The 24040-nt window shown below is 38.7% G+C and overlaps 1 protein-coding gene across 2 annotated transcripts in view; it reads right to left on the bottom strand.

Annotated features, from left to right (window-relative positions):
- The window catches only part of TEK (TEK receptor tyrosine kinase), a 39040-nt gene extending 15214 nt beyond the window's left edge, over nucleotides 1–23826 (bottom strand). For both annotated transcript variants that reach the window (XM_036403584.1, XM_036403585.1), the window contains exons 1-7: nucleotides 23461–23826; nucleotides 11378–11689; nucleotides 6085–6195; nucleotides 2772–2924; nucleotides 1770–1901; nucleotides 479–619; nucleotides 146–274 (exon numbers count right to left, since the gene is read on the bottom strand). In XM_036403584.1, coding sequence (XP_036259477.1) covers nucleotides 146–274; nucleotides 479–619; nucleotides 1770–1901; nucleotides 2772–2924; nucleotides 6085–6195; nucleotides 11378–11689; nucleotides 23461–23512 — 1030 coding nt within the window. In that variant the 5' untranslated portion in view covers nucleotides 23513–23826. The remainder of the gene's footprint in view (nucleotides 1–145; nucleotides 275–478; nucleotides 620–1769; nucleotides 1902–2771; nucleotides 2925–6084; nucleotides 6196–11377; nucleotides 11690–23460) is intronic.
- Nucleotides 23827–24040: the final 214 nt, after the last annotated feature.

Here is a 24040-nt window from a genome sequence, read left to right as displayed (position 1 = left end):
TATTACAATGCAGCTGTACAGAAGTGTCTGTGCTCCTGGAAAGTAGTGGGTGGAGCAAGAATACCAGCCTGGAATGGTAATGCTGTACCAGCATTAAGATCTGTTTTAGTTACACTGGGAACAACCATTTAATGCCTTACTTTACCTTTTTTTTCACATTGTGGACCATGCCATCCGAAGGAGCAGATGCAGCCCTTAAATCTGTCGCATGTTCCTCGATTGTGGCAATTACATTTGAGTTTGCAATCTGACCCATAAAACCCAGGTTTGCATTCTGCAAATACATATGTTGCAGTTAGTGCAAAAGTGCTAGAAAATGGAAAATGTCTTCCAGTATTTTTCAGTCTCATTACAGAAAAAAACTTTTCACATGACTGTAAAATATATCATCTATTACTCTTCTCTTTGGTTCCCTTCTGTATTTCCTGTGTTCAGAACATTAAGGATCCTCCCGTTCTTTTTTTTTTTTTCACTATACCTTTATCACATTCCAGTCCCATCCATCCTGTGGCACAAGAACAACCATATGGATCTGGTAGACAGAACATAAAGTTTCTGCAGCCATAATTTTCTTTACAGGTCTCTTCACATGTTTTGCCAAAAGTGTTTGCTCCACAAGCTGTTGAAGGGAGAGAAGGAAAGAATAACCCAATGGCATTGTCCATGAAAGAGCTAGTGCTTCTTATGATACTGCACTAGACAAGAGAAAACATGAATTTAAATTAAAAATAGCGCTTTGATCATTCAAATATATTAACAACCACGACAACTTAAGCCACAGCTGTTCTAATAGTCGAGTACAGGCAGCAGAAACAATTTTCTCACTGTGAGGATCTGTCAGCCAAGTACCCTTGCTTTAAATCTATGGGTTCACAGATTCAGCAATAAAGTGTGTTTATGAGTCTTTCTAATGTAAAATGGACAAGCAGTGCCATGAAACACAAATATTCTTAGTGGTGAATGCACATGAAACTGCTGATGTCAAGGTTTTGCTTCAATGATAAGAGCAGCGCTATGCTGGAGTGCTTTAGTGCCAACTATTCCAACAGCTTAGTTCTAGTATTTTCAGCACTGCAATTCAGTCAAATAAAAGGATACATATTTAGCAATGAAGCCAAAAGATGCTTGGAGAAGTCAAAACAATGTGATGCCAACTCTAATTTTTCCAGAATCCAGACTACTTGCCACACACACAGATTTGCACAAAAATATATACACTGTTGATGTCCCTACAGAGACAAAGCACCCTCTGAGCACATTAGCAGCTTCTTCGGAAGCAGCCAGGGAATCTCTAGCATATTTCCTAGTGCCAATGCATTCTTAAGGCGTCCTGTACCACTATGCATTTAAGTTAGTCAGCAGCACTGAGCATACTCATTTCAAAGGAGTTGTAGCACAGCCCAGATTGGAAGTGACCTCCAAAGATCATCTGGTCCAGCCTTTTGTGAGAAAAGGAGCCTAGGAGATATTAGGTACTGTCCAAGTGCATATTGATCAAGAAGTGTTGGAAACATTCATCATCCCTAGCAAAATAATCTCTACTGGGTGAAGAGAGAAAGAGAGAAATTAAATCACAGCTGCAAGAACAGCCAGAACAGAATTCAGGATTCATCTCACCCAACTCTGTCCTGTCTCTAGCACCAGCTGTAAATGCTGCAGCTTTCAAGAATAAAACTAGGTACCTCATATGATGCTTCCCTCAATAATATGCCAATTTATTTTACTGAGAACAAATTAATAAGCAATCACTGAAAATATTATTAACTTACCTTTCTCACATGTTTTTCCCATAAATCCCGGAGGACAGATGCATTCCCCAGTATCTTCATGACAAATGCCATTGTTTGTGCAGGAAGGGCAGTGGAAGCTACAGGAAGGGCCCCATTTCTCAGCTTCACATCCTTTTATGGAAAAATATAATGATATATTCATTGTCTTCTTATTCAGTAACCCTTCAAATTGTAATATTCTTTTTGGAGCAAAGAGTAAAATACATAAAAGTACAAGCTATATGGAACCCTACATGCCAGCCAACTGGACCACTGTTTTTAGTAAGGTAGCAGTAACTTCAAAATCCAAATTCGGGGCATTACATTTATTTATTCACAACTCCTGGAATTATCGTGCGGATATTCATTAATAAATGTGTATTACCATCACAAATATTTTCTCTACAATGTAAGATATTTGAACAGCTATCAATTTTTTCACATCAAATTTATATTTCTGTCCAAGTTAACAGAATATAATTTTCTTTATATCTGATGGACACAGCAGCCGAATAGCAAAGTATGTAAAATGTTTGTTGGAAAATATCCCAACTCATTCTTTCAGCCAGTAGGAGGTGAACCTTAAGGGCTAATTAAAACTAAGGTAGCTTGTGAAGTTATAATAATGTATGCTAAAGATGATGAACCCTAGGATAAGTGAGGTATGGATATAACCCACCATAGAGAACACGGAGATCTGGTGAAGAATTATCTCTTTTATTAACTCACGGTGTTTGAAGAGCTGAGATGATGAAAAAGAATTAACTGTCCTGGCAAAAGCTAAGATGAGTTCAACTTAAATCTGATGGGGTGTTTGTTTTTTCTCTCAGCTGTTGACATCAATATCAGCTTGTACCAAAGGCCCTTGGTACAAAACTTTCTTCTGACATTATCTGATAGCAGCAAATGTCAAGAAATATTTTGGTCCTTATTTGTGCACAATATGTTTCATTTCAGATTAATTTTGACTATTAATCATCACCACACATTAATAGAACTTACGTCTTACAATAAGCCTCGTGTAAGCAGAAGTAAAAAGGTTTCCTCCTATATATCTGGCAGAGTAAACCCCTGCATCCTGTGGTTGAACTTGAGGATAGGAGACTTCCAGTTCTCCCGGCACTTCGTGCCTGGGCACAGAGTGGATGAAGGAGCCTGAGGAAGGAGCACACAAATACCACAGACAAATGTCATTCACCCTCTAAATAAATACATGAGCTTGCATTGGTAACTGAAGGACAGTTGGGGGAAGCTAAGCAGCATAATCTTTTTTTAAATTAATTATGAATTTTCTGACACTTCTAGCTACACTGGTTTTCCTAATTGGAGAAGTGCAAGTAAAAAGGAAGACACATCTTGATGTGATTTAGTCAGGACAAACAACTTCACACTCAGCTTTGACCTTAGTGGTTACAAGTGGTTACGTTTTGTTTCTTGGTCTTTTCTGAAATAAGGGATAACAATCCAAAAGGATTCTAAGGTGGCTGGAATTGAAGAGCAAATGCCAACCAGGTCTAATTCAGTCTGACTAGCACAAAGATTTACTTAGGAGACAAAAGCAGGAAGAACTCAGCATATCTTTATCTTTTCCTCCCACATTTAATACATTTCTGTTTCTTCCAGGTTTTTTCACCAAAGACCATTTTTATTTTATTCGAAGATTGCTGTGCTTGGTCATACATGTTTGCTAAATAAGGCAATTTTTTGGTCTTCTTCCATCGCTCTTGGTGAACAAGTAACAACATTTGAACACTGGCTGCTGTCAAAGAGAAGCTGCATCCATTGAACTTCAGGAGTCTTTCCACTCCAGTCTGTTAGAGCAAGGCTGCTGCAGTAGGTTGATGCCAGGTCCAGCTAGATCTCACTAAAATATTTGTGCACATGCTCATCCACAGTGTACAAGCAAAGTCCTCCACCAATATACCCACACAGTACAACTGTGATTTTATGACTACTGCATGTCCATATGACACTCACTAAAATAGTTTAGGTTGGAAGGAGCCTGAAAGATCATCCAGTTTTGAACCCCCTGCCATGGGCAGGGACCCCTTCACTAGATCAGGTTGCTCAGGGCCCCATCCAGCCTGGCCTTGAACACTTCCAGTGGATGGAGTAACCAACACTTTTATGGACAGCCTGTTCCAGCAATTTAGTACACTCACATACAAAAATTTCTTTCTTGTACCTGATCTAAACACACCCTTTATTCAGATTAAAGCCATTCCCCATTGTCACTGTCAAAAGTCCCTCTCTAGGTTTTCCTCAGCTCCCATTAGCACTGAAAGGCTGCTCTAGAGGTCTCCCTCTGGAGTTCTCCTGGCTGCAAATCCCAACTTGCTCACATTAACAACCCAGACAGTTTGATCCTGTTCTGATTCACAAGCTCAAATGAGTACTACCAATGATACTCTCATGAATCAAATTGTCCTCATCTTCTACATTCCCTTACAGTCACACTGAAAAATGCAACAACTTTTTTCTCTTTTTTTTCCTTTTTTCACTTTTCTTAAATTATTTAGAAGGTAAACAGCATCAGGCAGGACCTCTGCTGTCTGTGACTATACATACTATCAGTTTGACTGTTGTCAAATTTCAGGAAGCCTAGAAACATAAAACTTTGCTGAGGATCGTAACCAAAGCAGGTGAAAGACTGTGGGTCACTTTAGTCCATGACAGCTCATTCTCCATGAAAACAGGGCTAAATCAAAAGAACAAATAATTAAAGTAATTTGTTTTGAAACTGTGGGGCATTTTCTAGTATCTTTTGAGTTAAAAGCTGCATAACAAACTTGACAACAAAGCATTAAGAAAGGCTTATGCTAACAGGCTGCTAAGCAAGGCTCGATTCTTATGACTTGTTTTCCAAGATGTTATGCCAATGTCTTAAAGCAACCCTGTTTAGCAGAACCATTTCTTTGTCTAGACAGCCATTGTAAGATTCTGTAAGGGGGATGCAGTACTTGAAACAACTGAAGTGAAAGACTGCAACAGCTAAATATAGTAGAAGCCTTTTCTCTTCTTTTCCAGCTGCTGTATCAGGACTTCTCAGAAATGTTGTTTCAACATCAACCTCAGCTGAAAAACTTGACCTACTGTCTAGAGGCATTCTGAGATTTTTTGCTGAATTTCCAGATGGAATCGCAGCTAAGGAAGTACCATGATAGCAGTCTTTCTCCAATATCTCATCTGGTTTTTTTTCTGAGAAACTGGTGACAGGAGATCACAAAATTTTCCTAGGGACCCTGTAATGACAAGTGATGGCAAACTTGTCTGCTGTGCCCTGACACAGCTGAGTCTCTGAAGTCCAAAGAAACAGGTATTTGTGAAAGGCTATTTTACCTATTGCCTCTTTAAAAGACACCTTTTATCTATTTAACTCTTCCAGCCTGTTGAAATGCTCTAGGTAATCATTAACTGGGGTTGAGGCTGACTCACTACATGAGTTCTTCGGCCGTGTGTTGTCACTTCCTTACCTCATCCTGCTCTATTTACCTCCCTGTTTCCTCGTGGCTCACTGTAAGCTAGACTGTCAAAGTTGGAGCACAACATTACATGTGCTTTCCACAATCATAATTTGTTGTGGTTTAACAATTTGATTATGAAGGCACTGTGAGTTATAGTGACCTCTATTTTTGTATTTTTCTACAGAAGGTAGAACTGCACAAATTTCTAAGCATCAAGCAGGGGCAACACACAGCTGAACTGTGATTACATGTGGTTTCGGTGCCATGCTAGATAGAAGAGCTGGTGTTACAAAATGACAAAATTTACAACCGGACTAACTCTTGTAGTTAAATGAAACAAGGACTAGATTTTGTTTACAATTTTTTCTTTCTAATAGCAGAGTACTGGTGATTAATTTCTTAGCTTGAACGCATCATAGAAGGTAAATGGCCTCAAAAAACCTTCTGAAGAACGCAAAGTATCACTTGAAGAACTGTAGAAATGCAATGAAAGATACTCTAACTGGGCTTTTGCAGTGGCCCAGAAAGAAAAACAAACAACCTAAAAACAATCAGGCAAATATATCAAGGGATGTAGAAGGAAATAAAAAATTAAAACAAAAAACAAAGCAGAGATATAAACAGAGGTTTGGGAATTTTGGTGGAAGAGAAACAGACAGAACATATTGGGTCAGATCAACATATTGGATATGGAAATTCACCCTTTTAGAGGACATTAAATGTATGAGGAATGATGCCTGCTACAGGCAGATGCTGCACAGCATGGGAATCAGCAGCCATAATTTTCAAAGACTTACTTGGCCCTCAACTAAAACAATTATAGCAGAAAGACAAAAGACAAGATTCCATACCATTCTTGTAGATCACTGCATCTTCCTCTTTTGATGCCATTCTGATGAAGGAGATGTTCACATGCTCTCCCTTATTTGCTGTAACAGTTAATGCCACTGGGTGGAATGAAGCTGAAAACAGAAGTATGCGATAAATAGCAGTTACTGTCTCTATGTGGTCTCTTGCCTGATAGCTGAGAATGGTTTGCAGCATGAGCCTCACTCAGATTTTGACACCTCAATTTCATTAGAGCATAAAGTGATTCTTTATCATCAGCAGCCTCAATCTATGCTTTGGCAAAGACAGAGGACTTGCCTATACCCCGAAACAACAGACTGCCACTAGAACCTGAGGCATGAAAAAATAATTGGCTTCTGGCTAACTGGAAACAGTTTCTAACTAGGAACTCCAACTGGCTGTAAAACACTTTCCAAAGTTTCTTCCTCTCTTAAGACATTTTTGAAGCAGACTGGAAAAAGTACTGGAAATTGTATTGTAGGGAACAAGCTGTCACTGGCAAATAAATACCTAAGGTGATTTAAGTTCTCTTCTACTTAAGCTTTAAAATGCAGAACTGTGAGATAGTTCAGGAGACCACAATCATGCAGGGCTGGGAGAAGGTGAGGTAGATGTAGTAGGTCTGTGTTTGTGTTAGTTCACGAAATGCTGGAAATACAGAGCATGTTGGATTGCACTAAGAACCAAAGGAAAAAAATCATATTCACAGGCTGTGGGACTTTTACCAAAATAGTCTCACCTGAAAATATGGCTTAATGAAAATAAAAAATTCTATGTGAGAGACTGGTGTAGATCAGCCAGTTTTCCAGCAGGGAAATTGAAGTTCATTTTCCTGCTTAAACAGAAAGGAACTTTTCTACATTTTTTGTAGATCTTGATTTAAACAAAAAGAAATCAGTAGATAAAATGATTTTCCCAACATTTCTGCCTATTTCTTATCAGTACATCAGAAGATAACTGGGGAAGGGACAGAAGAAACTCAAAAAATACTAGCTCTTTCTTGAAATGGCAGTTTTAATGAAACTAGTGAAATGGTATTTTTAATTACCAAATTACATTGAAACAAGTTAGAAGTTAAGGATACTTCCTTTCATTTACTTGGAAAATCCAAAGGAAAAGTTGCGAAGTGTTTTGAGGACAAATTCAAATTTTCAGGCCATTTTTAGCTCTGAGGGTTTATGCCATACTGTCATTTATATGTCCTATGGGAAAAAAACCGCTTCTAGAATTAGCCAAATTGACTTCTTAACTATCAAGCTCCTTACCTGACAGAGAATTTGATACCTCTGTACTCTCCCTTTTAGAGCACTCAGGGGAATGATGTATTGATTTAAACCAATCCCTTTGCTCTTTCTAAATTTTGAATTTTTTAGCCTTAAGGGTTCCTCCTAGGCAAGTTCCTCCATGTAACTCCATCTATCTTTGTTTATCCTTCTGCTGCCACCTGCCTCCCTAGCCAGGTGAGTGGGACTATTCTGACATAAGACCCACCTGAGTTTAGCTGAAAGGAATCCTTGAATACCCATTCATGCTCCTAGACAGCTCTGCATTTTCAGAGGTTCCATTTCACAGCAAATATTTTCACAGCAAATATTTTGTTAAGGAGCATATAAGGAACAGTTAATATAAACTGTTAGACAACTTATTAATAAAAAAATTGTCCTTTATCAAGAATCATGCCTCCTTTCTTGGTTCATTTTCACAAAACTGTCCATAAAATATCCTTTGGTTCATACCAACAGTTGGAGAAAAAGAATTTGGAGCTTGTAGCTGGCTAAAATTTGGTGGGAAAGAAATACACAGAGATAGGATCAGAAAGCAGAGAAAAAATTATACAGTAACTTTCTGTCATATTTTATATGTAACAGAGCTGTAAAAAATGAGCAGACAGATTCTATATCAAAGTTTGTATGAGGCAGATATTGTCAGTACCTCCACAACATTATTTTTCAAAATCTGAGGGAGTAAAAACGATGATATTCTTGCAATAAAAGAAAGAACACTTTGATATTTTCATTACAAAATAGAATTTTAAGTTAAAAATAAAAATGTTTGTATCACATGATGTAAAATTAAAGAAAGAAAATCTGAGCAAGAATGAAGACATTTTTATCAATCCAAGCCAACTTCTCTCCTAGGATATTAATTCCTTGACAGTTTTGACATTTTAATGTTTTATTTATCATTGGAAACAAGACAACTATTGAAAATACACAATTCTTTGCAGAATGGAATTTCCATCCCCTGCACAGTCCTAGTGGTTATGTTCTGAGACTCTGCCACACATTTTCATTCCTTTGTAAGCTATATACAATTGATTTCAGCAGGAGTCTTCCTGCTTCACATTAAGTACAGGTTTTGTCATTTTACCTAAACATTGGTATCTCCACTTACATTTTAGAGAAACAGAAAATTCTAATATAGAATAATGAACTAAGTTTTCATTAGAAACAGGCAACAAAAAAACCCTGAAAGCAATTCCAGCTTACAGTCAGCTCCCCAGTTAGAAGTTATTTATTAGTAACAAATGCTTAGTGAAAAATCATTACCTATTTAAGAAAAAAATAATTCTACAGCTTTTGCAAAAAATAAATTGTTAACTACAAATGATCCTAAGGGGTTTAGTTGCAGTCCTTTTTGGACCAAATTTAGTGAGACAATGCTAATTGTTTTAACAAGATATTGAACTTTTTTATTCCCATCTACTTTTCTTTGCATGTTAGGCTAAACCACATGACTTTTCTACAGGGTATTGTTGCAATGGAAAGGAATGCACACTCCCTATTGGGCTCAGCTCCAACGTATTTTTAGATTGTGACTTGTATTACATAATTTCACATCTCAAGTGTGCCAATTCCTTATAGAGACATAACGAACTGAGCTGCAGGACAAATGCCATAGTACTCTACTACTAGCATTTCCATTATTGTCCCTTTTACAGGTCTGTGGTTGAGTTTCTGTGGGGAAAACTCAATCAGATATATTAAAATAAACATTTATTGTGTAGAGAAATTGAATAAATTGTATTTGACTAGAAGGAGAATACTCTGTGGTGTTTTATTCTAGAAATGTGTACTTATACAGAATAAGGATCACTCCCCGTAAGAAGATAAAGCATAAAGTGTTCCCTCTCGTTGCATGTATGAATATTACATTTGTAAGTATAATGTTTCAGTATAAAGAATTCAGGAGAATGGACTTGTTACTTTCAGAATAGCAGATGGTAAAATAAATCAAGGAAATGAACCTGTTTCCATATTACACACCAAAATTCTTCACTATATGTTCATATTTGATAATAGGTATACAATCAGGGAGATGGCAGTTCCCACTGAATCAGTAGGGCTACCAAAATGATTACACTCACTTAGTGAGTGTTTCACCAGCTTCTTGCCAGAAGGATGCAAAACAGTGGCTGGGTTTCCAGAAGTGCTGCTTCTTCCTTTGACTTTGGTGTCTCCAATGGGGAAACTACACATTTTGAACTCAATTTTTGCTGTTGAAAAATATATTCTGCCTTTAAAAATTATGAAGTTAACAACAGTTAAGTGGAAAAAGGTCTGTTTTCCAGATACATATGTTTTCCCAAACCCAACAATCTTTCCTTAACCCCTTTCTCCACTTTCTGTGCACTTTAATAGATATGAGAATTTCTGATGTACCTCTCTCTCACCCATTTAATCTGATTAGATTATATACTTTCACTGAAGATTTGCTAGTTTGAAATTTGTTATTGAAAACTTTTGCAGAGAAAATCTGAGAAAGGTACTCAAACCTAGAAATTAATCCAAGAAACCTACCAACTACTGGTGTGAATGCTGCTTCTGTTTAGAGCAACATCTGTCACATAAGAAGACTTCATAATTTGATTGCTTAAAGTTCTCTGCTCCTAGGCCCACAGATGCCAAATGGAAAGAGCTGATCAATTCAGAAGACATTCTTCCTCCCATGCATGTTGCTCTACAACAGCTAGAAATGTGCTCAGCTTGCTGGCAGACTGCCACAGGCAGGGTCACAGTGACATTCCATGGACTGTTATCTTATCTACTCCTCACTGCACCCTCTTGATACAATGGAGTTGTCAGTCTGCAGCTGCAGATCTTTCTTGGTGAACAATCCAACCCTTCAAAGACCACATTTGGTCAGAGAAAACATAAACCAAAGAAAAATGTATATATCCTACTTAGCTTGTTTCCAACCTACCCATGTTCAAAGAAAAAATAATGGGCACTAGCTGCAGTCTAACAAATGAAAAAAATCTCCTTTTATAAATTTGTTATGTAATTTCAGAAGATACCCACAACAAAAATTGCTCTTACTAAAATCTTATAAAGATCAAAATTGTCAAACATCCTTACAGACCAGTTACCATGGCACAAAACATTACAGTACATTAAAATCTATTTTAAATTATCTTCAGTTTTGAAAATGTGATTTGCTGCAGAAAATTACTCAAAATTTCTTGTGCCTTTCTGTAGTTGATGGTGACCTCTGCTTTGGAAATTGTCCCAGAAGTCTAATGATGTCCAGAAACAAGAGAAATTTTGAACACATGTAAATACAATGTAATAGACCTTAGAAATCTCACCTTCTTGTCCCACTATATCCCTGCACATTTGCTTTTACTATTATGCATAGCCTAAAACCAAAATCAAATGAATAGTGAAATCTGTAGTGGATTTTTGTGAATAACCTTCTCAGATTGTGGAAAACTTCTCTGGGCTTCCTTTCCAGTGCTGAGAGGGATGCCTCTTTTTTTTTTTCCCCCACACTGACACAGACAGTGAAGATCCAGTTGCTGATCTGTGGTTTTACTAAACCTTAGGCAAGGGAATTATTTTCTGGGCTCAGGTTGCCCATTTACTTAAGACAGATAGAAAAGTGATGCTTAGCTATCTACATCTCAGACCTGTCAAACTTTAAAAATAGAAGCCTATTTGAAATCAAGCATCTGGCATGCAAGAAACCCAGTGGAGGAGTCGCCACATATATTATTCCATGGGGTCAGTGAGGCCACTTTAACTGCTGACTTCGTGTTCCTGGCAGTAGCCAGATGCAGGCAGAATACTTAAAGATGTCTGACTAACTTCCACAAGGAAATGACTAGCACCTAGTACCAACCAGTTTCTCTGCACTGCAGAAAAAAAAAAGGTCCTGAACCAAGTCCATTTTTATTGACTCAGGCCTGCCTTGCCTGGTCTGGGACCCTGTTTGTGCCCACTTTTGTCAGCCAGGGAGAGCTGCCACTCAGCAAGCAGTGCCATGGCAAGTTCAGATCTGACCACTATACTGTACCTCCCAGTGGCATCTTCATGGTATGTATCCTTGTCACCTCATGCTTGAGTTTCCCTTCACAGTAATATGCTCCAATCGTTTCACTGGCCTGTTCCCTCTTCCACACCACTGTTTTGGCTGCTGCTCTCTTGGAATCTTCATTAACTTCCAGTGGCTCCCGGTGCTGGTTTGCTACATCCTCCTGGTCCCGGCCTATCGTGATAGACTCACGGGAACGCCATTTGGAAGTGACACATATAAGTGATGTCTCAGAGTTGCCCACCAGAGGGAAGGAATTGATCAGTATGAGGTCCAGTGCCGCTCCTACTTTACCTAAAAAAAAAAAAAAAAAAAAATCAAATGGAAAAAAATTTTACTGCAGAATTTGATGTGGCCAATCAAATCACCAGGTAAGCTGTGTCACCCAGTGCTCAGGGTTTCTCTGGCTGGTGCCATGCACAGCATTCGTGCAAAATTGGATGAACACAGATTAAGTATTCTGTTACAATGACTTGAGGATTTATTTTTTATGAAACAAACAGATGGAATTTCCTCTTCTTAGAAAAGGCAGTGCATCTTGCAAACATGTTGAATTTCTTTCAAGAGGTGTTGTAGAAGCCCAAGGAAAACCATAGGTTGCCAAAGCAGATCGATCCGTGTATAGTTAGACATGCACATAAATGCCTCAATATGGTGCTCTTCTGGCAACAGAATTGGTGGATGATAAGATTGTCAGTTTAATAGTGTTTCCTCAATCACCCTTACATGGATTTAGTACACATGAACTGATGTAAAGCAGGTATGACGTCAGTTATAGGAGATGGTATACTTTGAACACTTGCAGTATTTTTTTGCAGCTGTTTTATGAATTTGGACTAATGATTTCAGAGTCAATCACATTAAATATTTGAAGCCCTAACAGACACTGACAAGGCCCATGGCACAAAGCAACTTATGCAAAAACAAAGAGCAAGTTGGCACTGCTAGTTAAATGAGGTCAGATTTAAATCACACAAAATTGCTTCTTTTGATCAATAGGACTTCCAGAAATACACAGAGGTGAAAGTTTCTTTGAAAATGAGAGATACAAGCCTAATTAAAATATCTTCTAGCAGAGTGTCACAGTTTTAGCTGTTCAAATGTGCATAGTTGGAGGGAACTTCAGCTCTCCTATAATGAACAATTGGCAAATAATAGGCGTTTCCCTTTATTTTTTAAGTTCAGGGTAAGGAGAAGGGAAACACTAACATTTTTTCCAGCTGAAACAGGAAGAATAATTGATTTCTTTTATTCATCACATCTATTTTCCTGATTTTGATACAAGTATATTTTGTATTTACATAGAGAGACCTAATGTTTAGTGCCGGTCAGCTTGCAAATGTTCTCTGATGGGAAGGAAGGGGTATAGTCTTAGATAAGGAAGGTCAAAAGGTCGCAGTGCTGACTGCAGTCTTTGCGTGTGTCTCTGCAGTGCTCTGGGCAAGGGAGGAGGTCTTCCTCTGCTTTCAATGCAAGCAACCACTCTGGGGACTGAAGTATCTTGACAGCACATTGACACTCACCACACCCAACCAGTCTTCCACTGCCGCCACCCTTTCATGTGCCAGCCCAGATAATTTGCAGTTACATAATGGAGAAATGAAACCTTCTGGAAACGTTGCAACGAGCATTAAAGCAAATATTGCATTAACGTGCAGGTCAGTAAAGTCAGTTCATCCTGCTGCACATTGCCAAAATGAATCCTTTGAACAAAGTTAAAGAGGTATGTGATAGAAATGAGGCCAATTCACACATTCATTTTATGGGACATTTGTCTCAAGGCTCTTAGTTTTATACGAGGAACATTTGTTTCATTATGGATCTGATGCATCAGCCAAAGGCCAATATAGCTCAACAATCACCAGCACTGAGAGAAGCTTCTGTTTAGATCAGCAAGATTCACATGCCAGGTAGAAATATTCTTAAAATCACAAACTGCAAGATCCTGGTTTCTGCAAACTTTTGCGAAACTCAGAATCAAATCTGGATTCAAATTCTGTGACTTGACGTGACTTTCTGCACTGAGGTCAGGCCCAGTGTCAGAAAGCAGAAATGAAATATTTTTCTGCCTGGCATCCCCAGGGCACAGAGCTACAGCTGCCTTTCCAATACAAAGGTGTGAGCCCAAGGGCTGATGTCCTTCAGAGGACAGCTGGTCATACAGGGCTCCAGTTCCATTTTCCCTAGTATTTCTCCATTCCTCTGACTTCCACCAAAGATTGAAAGGTGAAAATAGCACCTCTTTCCTCCCCTGAATCTCAGCCTTTTGGTACTCTGAGAAAAAGCAGTAGGAGAAGCCTGAATTTTGAGGACCAGCTTTCATGCTGCCTTTGATCCATATGCAAAGCAACATTCTACCAAAATCGGGATATTTGTTGCATAATATTTTCCTTGTAGTAAATTCATGCAATAAAGGTGTAGAACAAGTAGACATATTGTTTTTTTAAACTTGAGAATATTCTGGGTGAATCAAAATCTACCCACCAGTGAATGGATAGTGTTCTGATTCACTGTCTAAAGATAGGTGGCTGTTTGTCATATTAAACACTGTGGGGTAGCCCAGACACCTCAATGAGGCAGCTGTAACACAGATGGAGTTTCTTCCCAGAGAAACATAAGAAAACATTTTCTGCCTCTAAAAGCATTTTATATCTATGTGTAAGTATGGAATTATATGTCAAACATGACTTTGCAGCTAAGGTTTCATAGCTGGAATATATTGCAAGCAGAAATAAAAATACTGAAAGTTTTGCACTAAGAAAAACTATGCTTGAAATATAATTTGAAAAAGAAAAAAAAGGCATTTTAGCAATATAAGGCCTTAGAGGTGATAGCAATGTTTTCTTTGACTCCACTTGGTGGGGATTCATGCAGCATCTCTTTATGACAATGCAATTTCAAATAAAACAACTGCTCTTGCTAGAAAGGAACTTATCTAGTCTGGCAAAATTGAGGTCAATCATGTCCTAGATGCTAACAAAGGTTTTGAGTATGTAAGAACCAAATAAGGCAACAGAATTTAGCTTTGAGAAAAGCACAAAAAATAGAGAGAGGAAGCAGCCTATCTCAGCAGCAGGGACAATCCTTTGTGCTGCCTTGAAAAAGTCCTTTCACTCCTTCCCTGGTTCTCAAAGAACAGACCTTATCAGGAAGGCAATTTGCTGTGTGTGCAAATGGATTTTGAGAAGAGAAACAGCTTGCAGAAGGCCAATGCTGTAAATGGGAAATACCATGCAAAGAAGACCCATTGCCAAGTATTTATGACACATCACTCACTGTGCTGCAGCGCTTTGAGTCTTTCCAGCACAGTGAAAATGGCATCCTCTATAGAAGTTTAAATAACAGCTCACTGACTACAGCCCAGACAGCAAAATAAACTGAGGGAAACGCTTAGTTTCAAGTTCCTCTTGGCCCACTCCAAATTACAGGATTGTCCTCTCTCTTGCTGAGTGATACACAGCTGATACTCCGTCTTTGACAGCTTTTCTAGAACAGATTTCTGCTGCCCAGAGAGCTAATTGTATCCTGTGCTGCATCCAAAGCAGTGCACCCAGCAGGGCAAGGGAGGGGATTCTACTCCTCTGGTCTGGTGAGAGGGGAACCCTCCATCCAGCTCTGGGGTCCTGACACAGGAAGGAAATCGACCTGTAGAAACAGGTCCATGAGAGGCTACCTAGATGATTGGAGAGATGGTGGAGCACCTCTCCAATGAGGAAAGACTGTGAGAGTTGATATTGTTCAGCATGGGGAAGAGAAGACTCCAGGGAGACCTTAGAGCACCTTCCAGTTCCTAAAGGGGCTACAAGAAAGTTGGAGAGGGACTTTTGTCAAGGGCATGTAGTGACCGAATAAGGGGTAATGGCTTGAAGCAACAGGAGGGCCAATTTAGATTAGATATAAGGAAGGAATTTTTCATAATGAGGGAGGTAAACCACTAGAACAGGTTACCCAGAGAAGCTCTTGATGCCTCATACCTGGAAGTGTTCAAAGCCAGGCTGGATGGAGCAGCCTGGTCTAAATGAAGGTGTCCCTGTCCAAAGGGGTGAGCTTGGAACTAGATGACCCTAAAAAGGTCCCTTCAGCTCAAATTAATTTTTGATTCTATGATATTGACCTGGGGAAACAGAGAATAAATTTGTCATGCTGTGTCTGTAGTCCCTGTGTGTCTGTAGTCCCTGTGTAAATGGCATTCCCTACCAAAATGCCATTCATACAGGCACAGTCATCATATTTTCTGTGCTGCATTGCACCAGCAAAACTCACCTAGGATCAGCTGAAAGAAATAGTTCTGAGAAATTCCCTAGAACACATCCCAGACATAGGAGCAAGCAAGCAAGCAAGCAAGAGCAAGCAAGTCTCTGATAAAGATTAAAATATCACTGCTCTAGATCATTATTGGTGCTAGATACTAGGGTTCATGAGTAAATGTGGCAATCTTGAGCTGAGATAGTTTGATGCCATAGATGAGTACATACAGCAACTCTTAGTTCAACAAAATCAACAAATCAACAAAAGTCTTGATTTGTCCTTTCCTCTGACAGTCCCTGCCCATACTCTTCCACTGTTAACCCTTGTCTTGTCTCCAGGAAAACATGGGAAAATTCTAGGCACCTTCAATCTAGTGTGAGGCCTTTGCTAAGTTGTCTGTTATTTGGAAAAAATGTTCAACACAATGGCTTATGCTCATCTTCCACAGCAAGCAGCCAGAGTTGTCAGCTCCATCACAGGGTAACCACGCCTCACTGTCCTTCAAAGTTCATATAATATGGATAGAAGTCATATTTGCAAAGGGTATTGAGAATTCAAAGATCTGAAGAAGGCTTTAGTTTTTAATAATGATTGGTAGCAGAAGAAAAGAAATTGTTTAGACATCACACACCTAAAGATATATTTATTTCCTTATATTTGTAGAACTTTATAACTGATTGCTTGAAATTACTATAAGGAGGAATCTTCCTCCTGGTATTTGGAGCGTAACAGATCGAGGTGAAGATCTGTTGTAGAGGTAAGCAGAAAGATTAATACTTTTGAAATACTAGTTATTTAAGAGAAGATGAAAGGGCAGAAAATTCCAGTAAATGCCACTCCACTTTTCACCAGGTGAAGCAGAGAATAGATGTAATATGAAACGCTTATGTAGGGTTTTGGTTTTTTTTTTCCATTTACTGTTATTGCTTGGAACACTAATGATTCCTGCTATTAGGCATCTGGGAGCAGGAATATAACATATAGCTATATTGGCATATACTATAACATATACTATATTGGCAGGGAAAAGTAGAATCTGAGCTTAGATTTTGTGTTATGCTGAAAGTGAAACAGTCAGTTGCATATGACACTCACTGAAGGATTTAAAAATAATTTAAAGACTGGTGAAAACTTTTAAGTCATCAATCCTTCTTCCTGAAAGTTTCTTAAACTATAACAATGAACACTCCATCTGCTTGCAATGATAAGGTTTTTATTTAGAACAAACCCAACTTGCTACATAGCCTAAACCTCAGTATTTCTCATTGTGTCCTGCTTTGTAGTTATAACTTCAGCTGTACCCTCTCCAGTCTTATTTTTTTGGTATAAAACAATGTATCAGATTAAAAGAATTAAATTAATCTATTTAGAAATATAAATGGCAACCATACAAGCAATTTTACTGAGGAAGTATAGCATTTGATTAATTCTTGGGGAAGTACTGAATAAACAATAATTTTTAAAAAAATTAATTAACTAGACAATGTGGAAGATAATCAGGCTGGAAATAATGCAAATTAAATATGAAGAAATAAATAAAATAGAGACTAAATCAGCATGTCTCCTCCTCCAAAAGGAAAAAAAAATAAGTACTCCTTACTTAATATTAAAGCCAGTCAGAAACTAACCCAAAACATTAACTATTTGGGCATATTTTTCATAGGAAGAGTAGAACATACACCAAACCAGAATCTGGCAATTTTGGATGTTTTTTCCTGGGCTCTCAACACTTATAATATTTTTGGTTCATTCTCAGAAAAGAAAATAATCTGATGGGCTTTGAAACCATGTATTCATTTTATGGGCTCAGTGATCTTTAAGCGTCCTGTTATCTGGAATGTGAAGATAGCAGTGGCTCAGGTAATTTCTCCCAGTGAGTCAGATTCTCTTCTGACAGCTCATTCCTCCACAGGAAAATAAGTTTGAAGTTACTATTGTCCAAAGAGAGTAAGATTCTCTACCATAGAACTGGAACAATAGGGGTGAAAAAATGACAGAAATGCTCCTGGAAAACATCTGATAAATGAGCTAACAACCAGGTGTCCCAATAAAACCTTTTTTGTTGTTTATGTAAAGAATCTGCTTGTTGTATTTTACATTATGCTACTGTACAGCTGTGGGATGCTTCACCATTTCAATACCAAGACCGCTTGCCCTTAGAAATAGGGCACTATTTGTGGGGGGAAGGTATTAGGTGAAACCAATAAGAGAGGAGAAATTATTGACAGGCTGTCACTATGCGGTAGTAGGAAGACCAGAGCACATGTGTGAAAAACAAAATAGTTTCAAAGCTAGGAGGGCTGCCTATCTCGGTATCTGCTCATCTGCCTTTGGGTACCTCTGGTGCAGCCTAAGGAAATACCACTGCCTTCTTGTTTTCTCTGCATGTCTGCTGTTTCACAACCTGTCAAAACAATATTTTAAGATGAAAAAGCTGGAAGAGAAACAGCGCTGCAGCTTTGTTGGGGTTTCCAGGGGAGAAGCTGTGCCGAAATTTGTGTGTGTGTGTGTGTGTGTGTGTGTGTGTGTGTGTGTGTGTGTGTGTGTGTGTAACTAAAACACAAGGAAGAAACCAAAACATGGTTTGTCATGATTTCTCCTTAGGCCCGGTTGACCACAAGTGAGTAAAATGGGAAACAACCTAGCAGCACCAATGGTTATTTGAATAACCAGCTGACAGTACACCAGGTAATGCTGAAAATGTTGAAAGAGGCTGAAGAATGTGGGAAAGCTCCAGTAGGACTGGCTTGTAGCAAAGGTGCATATGGTTGGATTTGCAGCCAGCAAAATATGGGTATCATATCATCAAGAGTGCATGTGCACACCAAAATAAATACGTCCCTAACAAGGCTGGCCCTTGTCAGTTGCATTATGAAGCTTGTATTGTACTGCAAATGTGCCAAGCTGAAGTAGGTAAAATAACACAGGTAAACAATTAACCAGTACATACAATAAGCATAAGGTTGGCTGACTGTGAGCACTGACTGCTGGGAGAACACATTCTAATGCACTCTTGCCTGTACAGAAGGGCACCCTCACTTTGCCACTTACTGATTTTTCTGACTAAAGTAGCTGGGAGGTGTTTCTGGTGCTAAGCACATTTTGTGACTAAGGAGGCCAAGGCCCCTGACCAGTGGCTTGTCTGTGATGAACAGCCAGGAAATAACACAAGGGAAAATCATCAGCACAACCAGAAGTGCAGTTGGAATTGCATTGTCAAGGAAGGCTTGTTATACTCCAAAGGAGAAATTAACTAAACCACTTCATTAGTCATGCTGACAGCACAAAAAAATAAATAGCAGGCAAGAAAAAAATACCAGCCTTGAAGTAAAAAGTTTGCATTTCTGAAAAGAGGAATGTCATTTGTTAATGTATCTTTCAAAAATCCTTTCAGAACATAGCAAATGCCTAATATCTTTACATTGTAAAGGGGTTAAGGTTCCAAGTGATGAATTACAAAATATATTTTTATAGCTCTTTGACTTCTTTAAGATGTGACCCTTGTTTAACAGTTGGATAACAGTTATCAAATCTGTAATACAAATATTCACCATTTTAAACTCTTTATAGGAAATTCTCTGGGTTCTTTGCTGCATGGCTCCACTGAAACTACAGTGGAACAGCATCCTAAATGCAACCTATCCAGTACAGGATAGAGACTGTCTTTGGAGGCCAGTTCTTTACTGCAGATTCTCTAATATTTTCGCCCCTCCACTCTCAGATAGATCTTACAGAGGGACCTGGTCATGAAACTAAATCAGTTCCACACAAGTGTAGGTGCACCCATTTTTGGTTCATTGCTGCTGTGCCTAAGCAACACCCTCCATACCTCTATGACTTCTTGGTCTTCCAAGAGAGCTGAACAGAGTTTTTTGTTTGTTTAAGAGATGGGTCTAGGTCAAGCATGCTTGTGTATGTGACTGATACAGAGTCAGTTTCCAGCCCAGGTAATTCTCATTGAGCACATGAAGGACCAACTGCATCTCCCTGCCCTAGAGACAGCTGTTCAGTGACAGTCAGTATCTATGACTTCTATTCTCCCTCTTGTACAGTAAAACCTTCCAGATAAAAATCTTGTGGGTATCAGACAATGTGTGCAAAATACTACAGCTTCAGTTTTCCGTTAAATGAAAATTCAGCAAAAAAGTAATCTACCCATCTTAATTATGACTAAATATAAAAACCATGCAGTAGATATGTGTTCATGTATCTATACATGAAAATTGTATCTAAAACAATAGCATATGTTAACATTTACAAATGTAGTGTGGCTTCATTTCACCCTTTCAGTGCTGATTCCTTTGGTCCTGATGCAATGCCTTTTCACTCCTGACCACTCCCAGCTGTTGAAATGACTTTTGGGAGCACAAGCTTCCTGAGAGCTACTCCGCATCTCTGTAGGTGTGAACCAGGCACAGTATGGCAGGCAGATGCAATTTCTGTGTCTCACAAATCAAACACACTTTAGGAACGAAAGATAAATTTGTTAAAAATTCCTCCAATTCACATTACTATTTGGATAATTTAGGTGTCAGCAAGGTTGTGCATCAGTGTAATGTCTGGTCATGTGACAAATACCTGATATTAAAACCTTACAGTTACAGTTATGAAATACCTGAGATTAAAAGGTCAGAAGTGGTTTTCCTCCATTTCTTTGAGGAAGGTTCAAAATTCCAGCACTCAGCCACATGACACTCTGAAGTTCAGCTGCCACTTTGATCTGACAACAGCCTATTTGAAGATGCTCACAGAGGCCTAGTCCCTTTAATTGTGGGAAGAATGATATTCTTGTTCACTCTCACAGGCATGGATTAGCCACTGGTTAATACAGGTTTTCTTTTGGTTAAATTAAGCTTGAAAAGAGAAATAAAAGTCTTGAAGCAAAATTGTTAGAACTTTCCAATCCAACTAAAAATTTTGACATGTCATTTTGAAAAGCCTACAGCATTATAAAGGTGCTTATGTGTCTGGTAATGTGTGTTAAAAGCTGTTCAACTTTCCAAATATGAAAATAAGTCACATAATACAGATAATTTAGATTTTTTCATAACACCTACTGATCCCAAAGAAAATGCATAGAAACCATCGGCATAGATGATAGAGAGCAATTGAATGCTACTGAGCTGGTTTGCTCCACTGTTACCTTTTTCTAAAAAGGCTATTATAATCTTTTGAGTCTTTTACCATAGATGGGTCCAACAGCTAAACCAGAAAAAAAATCCTGTATTTTTAGAGAGCCACTGGATCTAAGATTATTGGCAGAGAAAAATTGCAGCACAGAAAATCTCTGTCTTGGAGAATGGAGACATTTGACAATATATTTGCTTCCTGATAGAAATAGTCAAAGAAATGTTCTTGAAGCTAATTGCAATTGTGGCTGATTTTCACCAATCCTTTACTGATAAAGGATAAATAAAATAAAGCTCACACTTGAACATTTCTGAGAGTTAGCTCACTGTGAGAAACTGCAAGTGTATTTCTAGAAAATCTGAGGACACCTGAGGATGCCAGAGGCATTTCTGAGGCAAAATGCGAGTTGTGAGACTCATTCCTTTCCTTCAGAGGAATAAATAAATAAATAAATAAATCTGCAGCTCTTCTTTGGTCAGAACTCAACAGACTGAACCTAGCCACAAGGCTGGCATTTGAATCCATACTTCAGGATAGATGTCAGCATAATTTTGCTAGTCTAAAATGTCAGGGACATAAACAAGCAAAAGAAAAAACATGGGTGATACTCAATCTAGTTTGAAAACTGAAGCAGGATTAAATTCAACTTCTTATCAGTTTAATTGAACATTTGTGAAATGAAGAGAGTGCAAAAGTGAGCATTTGTGTATACTTTGAATGCCACCTTCCAAACTGGATCATTAGTTCTAGCTGCTAATGAAGTACTGCTATTAAAAGTAAAAAGACATTAAATCAAAGGCCATTTTTCCTAATGGGAACCAAGTCAGTGGTTTTCACCTTGGAAAAGGGTGGAGTGGATTTTGTGCTTACCCAGCAACACACCCAGAGAAGCCCACAATCATCAGGGACAAGGTTAAGCCAGTTCAGTGTCTGTGCTCAGTGTAGACACTCCCCTGCTCAGGGAATGTCATTCCTGCTTTCCTGAACTCCGCCTGCAGTATCTAGAGGAAAGCAGGCTCGCATTGTCTTCCACTGCTAGCCCCAGGAAACATGATATCATTCTCAAACAAAAGCGGGAAAGCTGACAGATCTATTGAGATGGGTGTGACTACAGCACACACCTCGCTGGTCAGCCCCTGTGGAAAATTCAGGGACTGGTAGCTCATCGGCAATGGGCTGTCTGTGATCTCCACATTTTAATCTCTACAAATGACTTGTTTCTGCTGTACCTGTGACTTAATAAACGTCATTGCTGTCTGTGTCAGATACGTATATGACACCATGCAGAGAAACAGGAGGGACAAGGAAAAAAGCTGGAATTCCTGGACTTTCTTTTTTTCTCCATCCATAATGCTCACAGCACCAGATATTTTCAAAAAGTATAAAGCTGGAAGTGATCTGAGGACTAAATAGGTCGAATCCACGTGCAGCTAAACAACCAAAAAACTGAAGCCACGGAAGAGGAGTTGGCAATAACAATATGCAGCCTATTACAGCAATTGCTAGATAAGAATATTTCCAAACATGATTTCAGCAGATTAAAAACTTTTTATTTTTTGGTCTGCATTAACCTCTAGCCTTTTATCGATGCCAAAAGTAACATCTCAAACTTGCAATTTTATTGTTAACAGCTGTTAGCATGCTGCTAATCAGGAAGATCTGTGCAAAGCAATCGTGAAGAAAGTTGCATGGAAATGAGGACTTCTGCCTTTTCTTCCTAATTTCTGGTTTTCATTGCAGGACAATTTGCAGTTCTACAGCACATTACATTTTCACTGTGAGATGGACTGGAACTATATGTATCTCAATACAATGGTCAGGGGTGAGTTAAGAGTCTAAGGTTATCATGTGACTTATATTTTTCTTTTACATATTTTTACAGAAGAAACTGACTAGAAAATCAAATTGAGGATTGTTAAAGTGATACTCAAATGTGGAGCAACTCTGAATCTGATGGCAGGAGGACAGTCGTCCTCAGGGCTCTGCATGTGATAGATTCAGCAAGGTATCTCAAATATAATTGTTGAAATTACTGTTAACTAAATTTGAATCACTATATTTCTGTATACCTTTCTACAGATATCTCTTATGATAACTTCTGACTTGCTGAACTAATGACATTTCCTGATAATACTATATAACCATATTTGAAGTGGTTTTAATTGATCTTGTATTTTTCCCCTTTTTGCTCACTGACTTCCATCTAAAATACACTTGTGGAATATTGTCTAAAATCAGATACTGGATCAAGCTACACACATCAAGTGTACAGCTAGTTCATAAAATCAGTCACAGAAGAAATTGACATTTAATCTGTATTTAGAACAGATTTCTTAGGGAATGACACCAATGGTTTTAAAATTATCAGCTGTATGAAAAAAATTGTACCATTAGACAGAAAAAAACCCCTGCTGCAACGTGCGTCAACAAATCCAATAGTCGAAAGCTGCAGCAGTGGATGCTACATGTAGTTAAATCACCCCCAGTTGCTTGGCCCCAGTCCTGCCCTCACTGGCTGTAAGAGCTCTGCACAGAGAAGTGGACTCACTGAAACGAACATGAGTACTTAAATCAGTAAAGGTAAACGTTGGAGTAAAGGGTAGACAGTCAAAGGGTAGGTGCATACTGTGTGAAAAACAAAGAAAGGCATGACAGGTCCACTACAGCAATTAAAAGAAAAAGTTTACCTGAAATCAACAGGCTGAATCCACAGAGAACTAGGTGTGCTAGAGGGTCCATGCTTTCCAAAGTGTATCCATCCAGTTCTTACAGTTGCTCATGGAGTATCCTTTCCCCGGGGTAGCCCTTTAGCAGTTACTCTTGTCCTGCATGGTACGCTGTTTACAAGTCACAGGCAAGAAATCAGAGCACTGGCGCAGGCTGGAACAGTCTCATTGCTGTCTGAGTACAGGGAGTTTAAGTTCCTTTTTCCTGTTTCCTTTGTAGATTAGGATGGGAAAGGCAGGATCTTAAAGGCATTTTTGTATCAGCAGGACTGCAGGGCAGTGCAAATCCCGTCCATCCAGCAATACATCAAAACAATTATCTGAAGCTCTGGGAGAAGCAGGGGACTGCTGTTGTTCATAGTCAGCAGAATAGGAACAATGATGGCATCCTCCAGTAGGCGGGAGAGGGCAAGTAAAACATCCTCCACCTAGGTACAGTAGGTGGAAAGTGTTATTATCTCCTTCTCGGAGACCAGGTCTGCTAACTTCTCAGGGTGCTATTGTGTTTTCCTTTATTTATTTAATCCACATGTAAGCTGCT

The sequence above is a fragment of the Molothrus ater genome, chromosome Z (genome assembly GCF_012460135.2).
Source record: "Molothrus ater isolate BHLD 08-10-18 breed brown headed cowbird chromosome Z, BPBGC_Mater_1.1, whole genome shotgun sequence".
Classification (NCBI taxonomy): domain Eukaryota; kingdom Metazoa; phylum Chordata; class Aves; order Passeriformes; family Icteridae; genus Molothrus; species Molothrus ater.
This window is presented reverse-complemented; position numbering and strand designations above follow the sequence as displayed.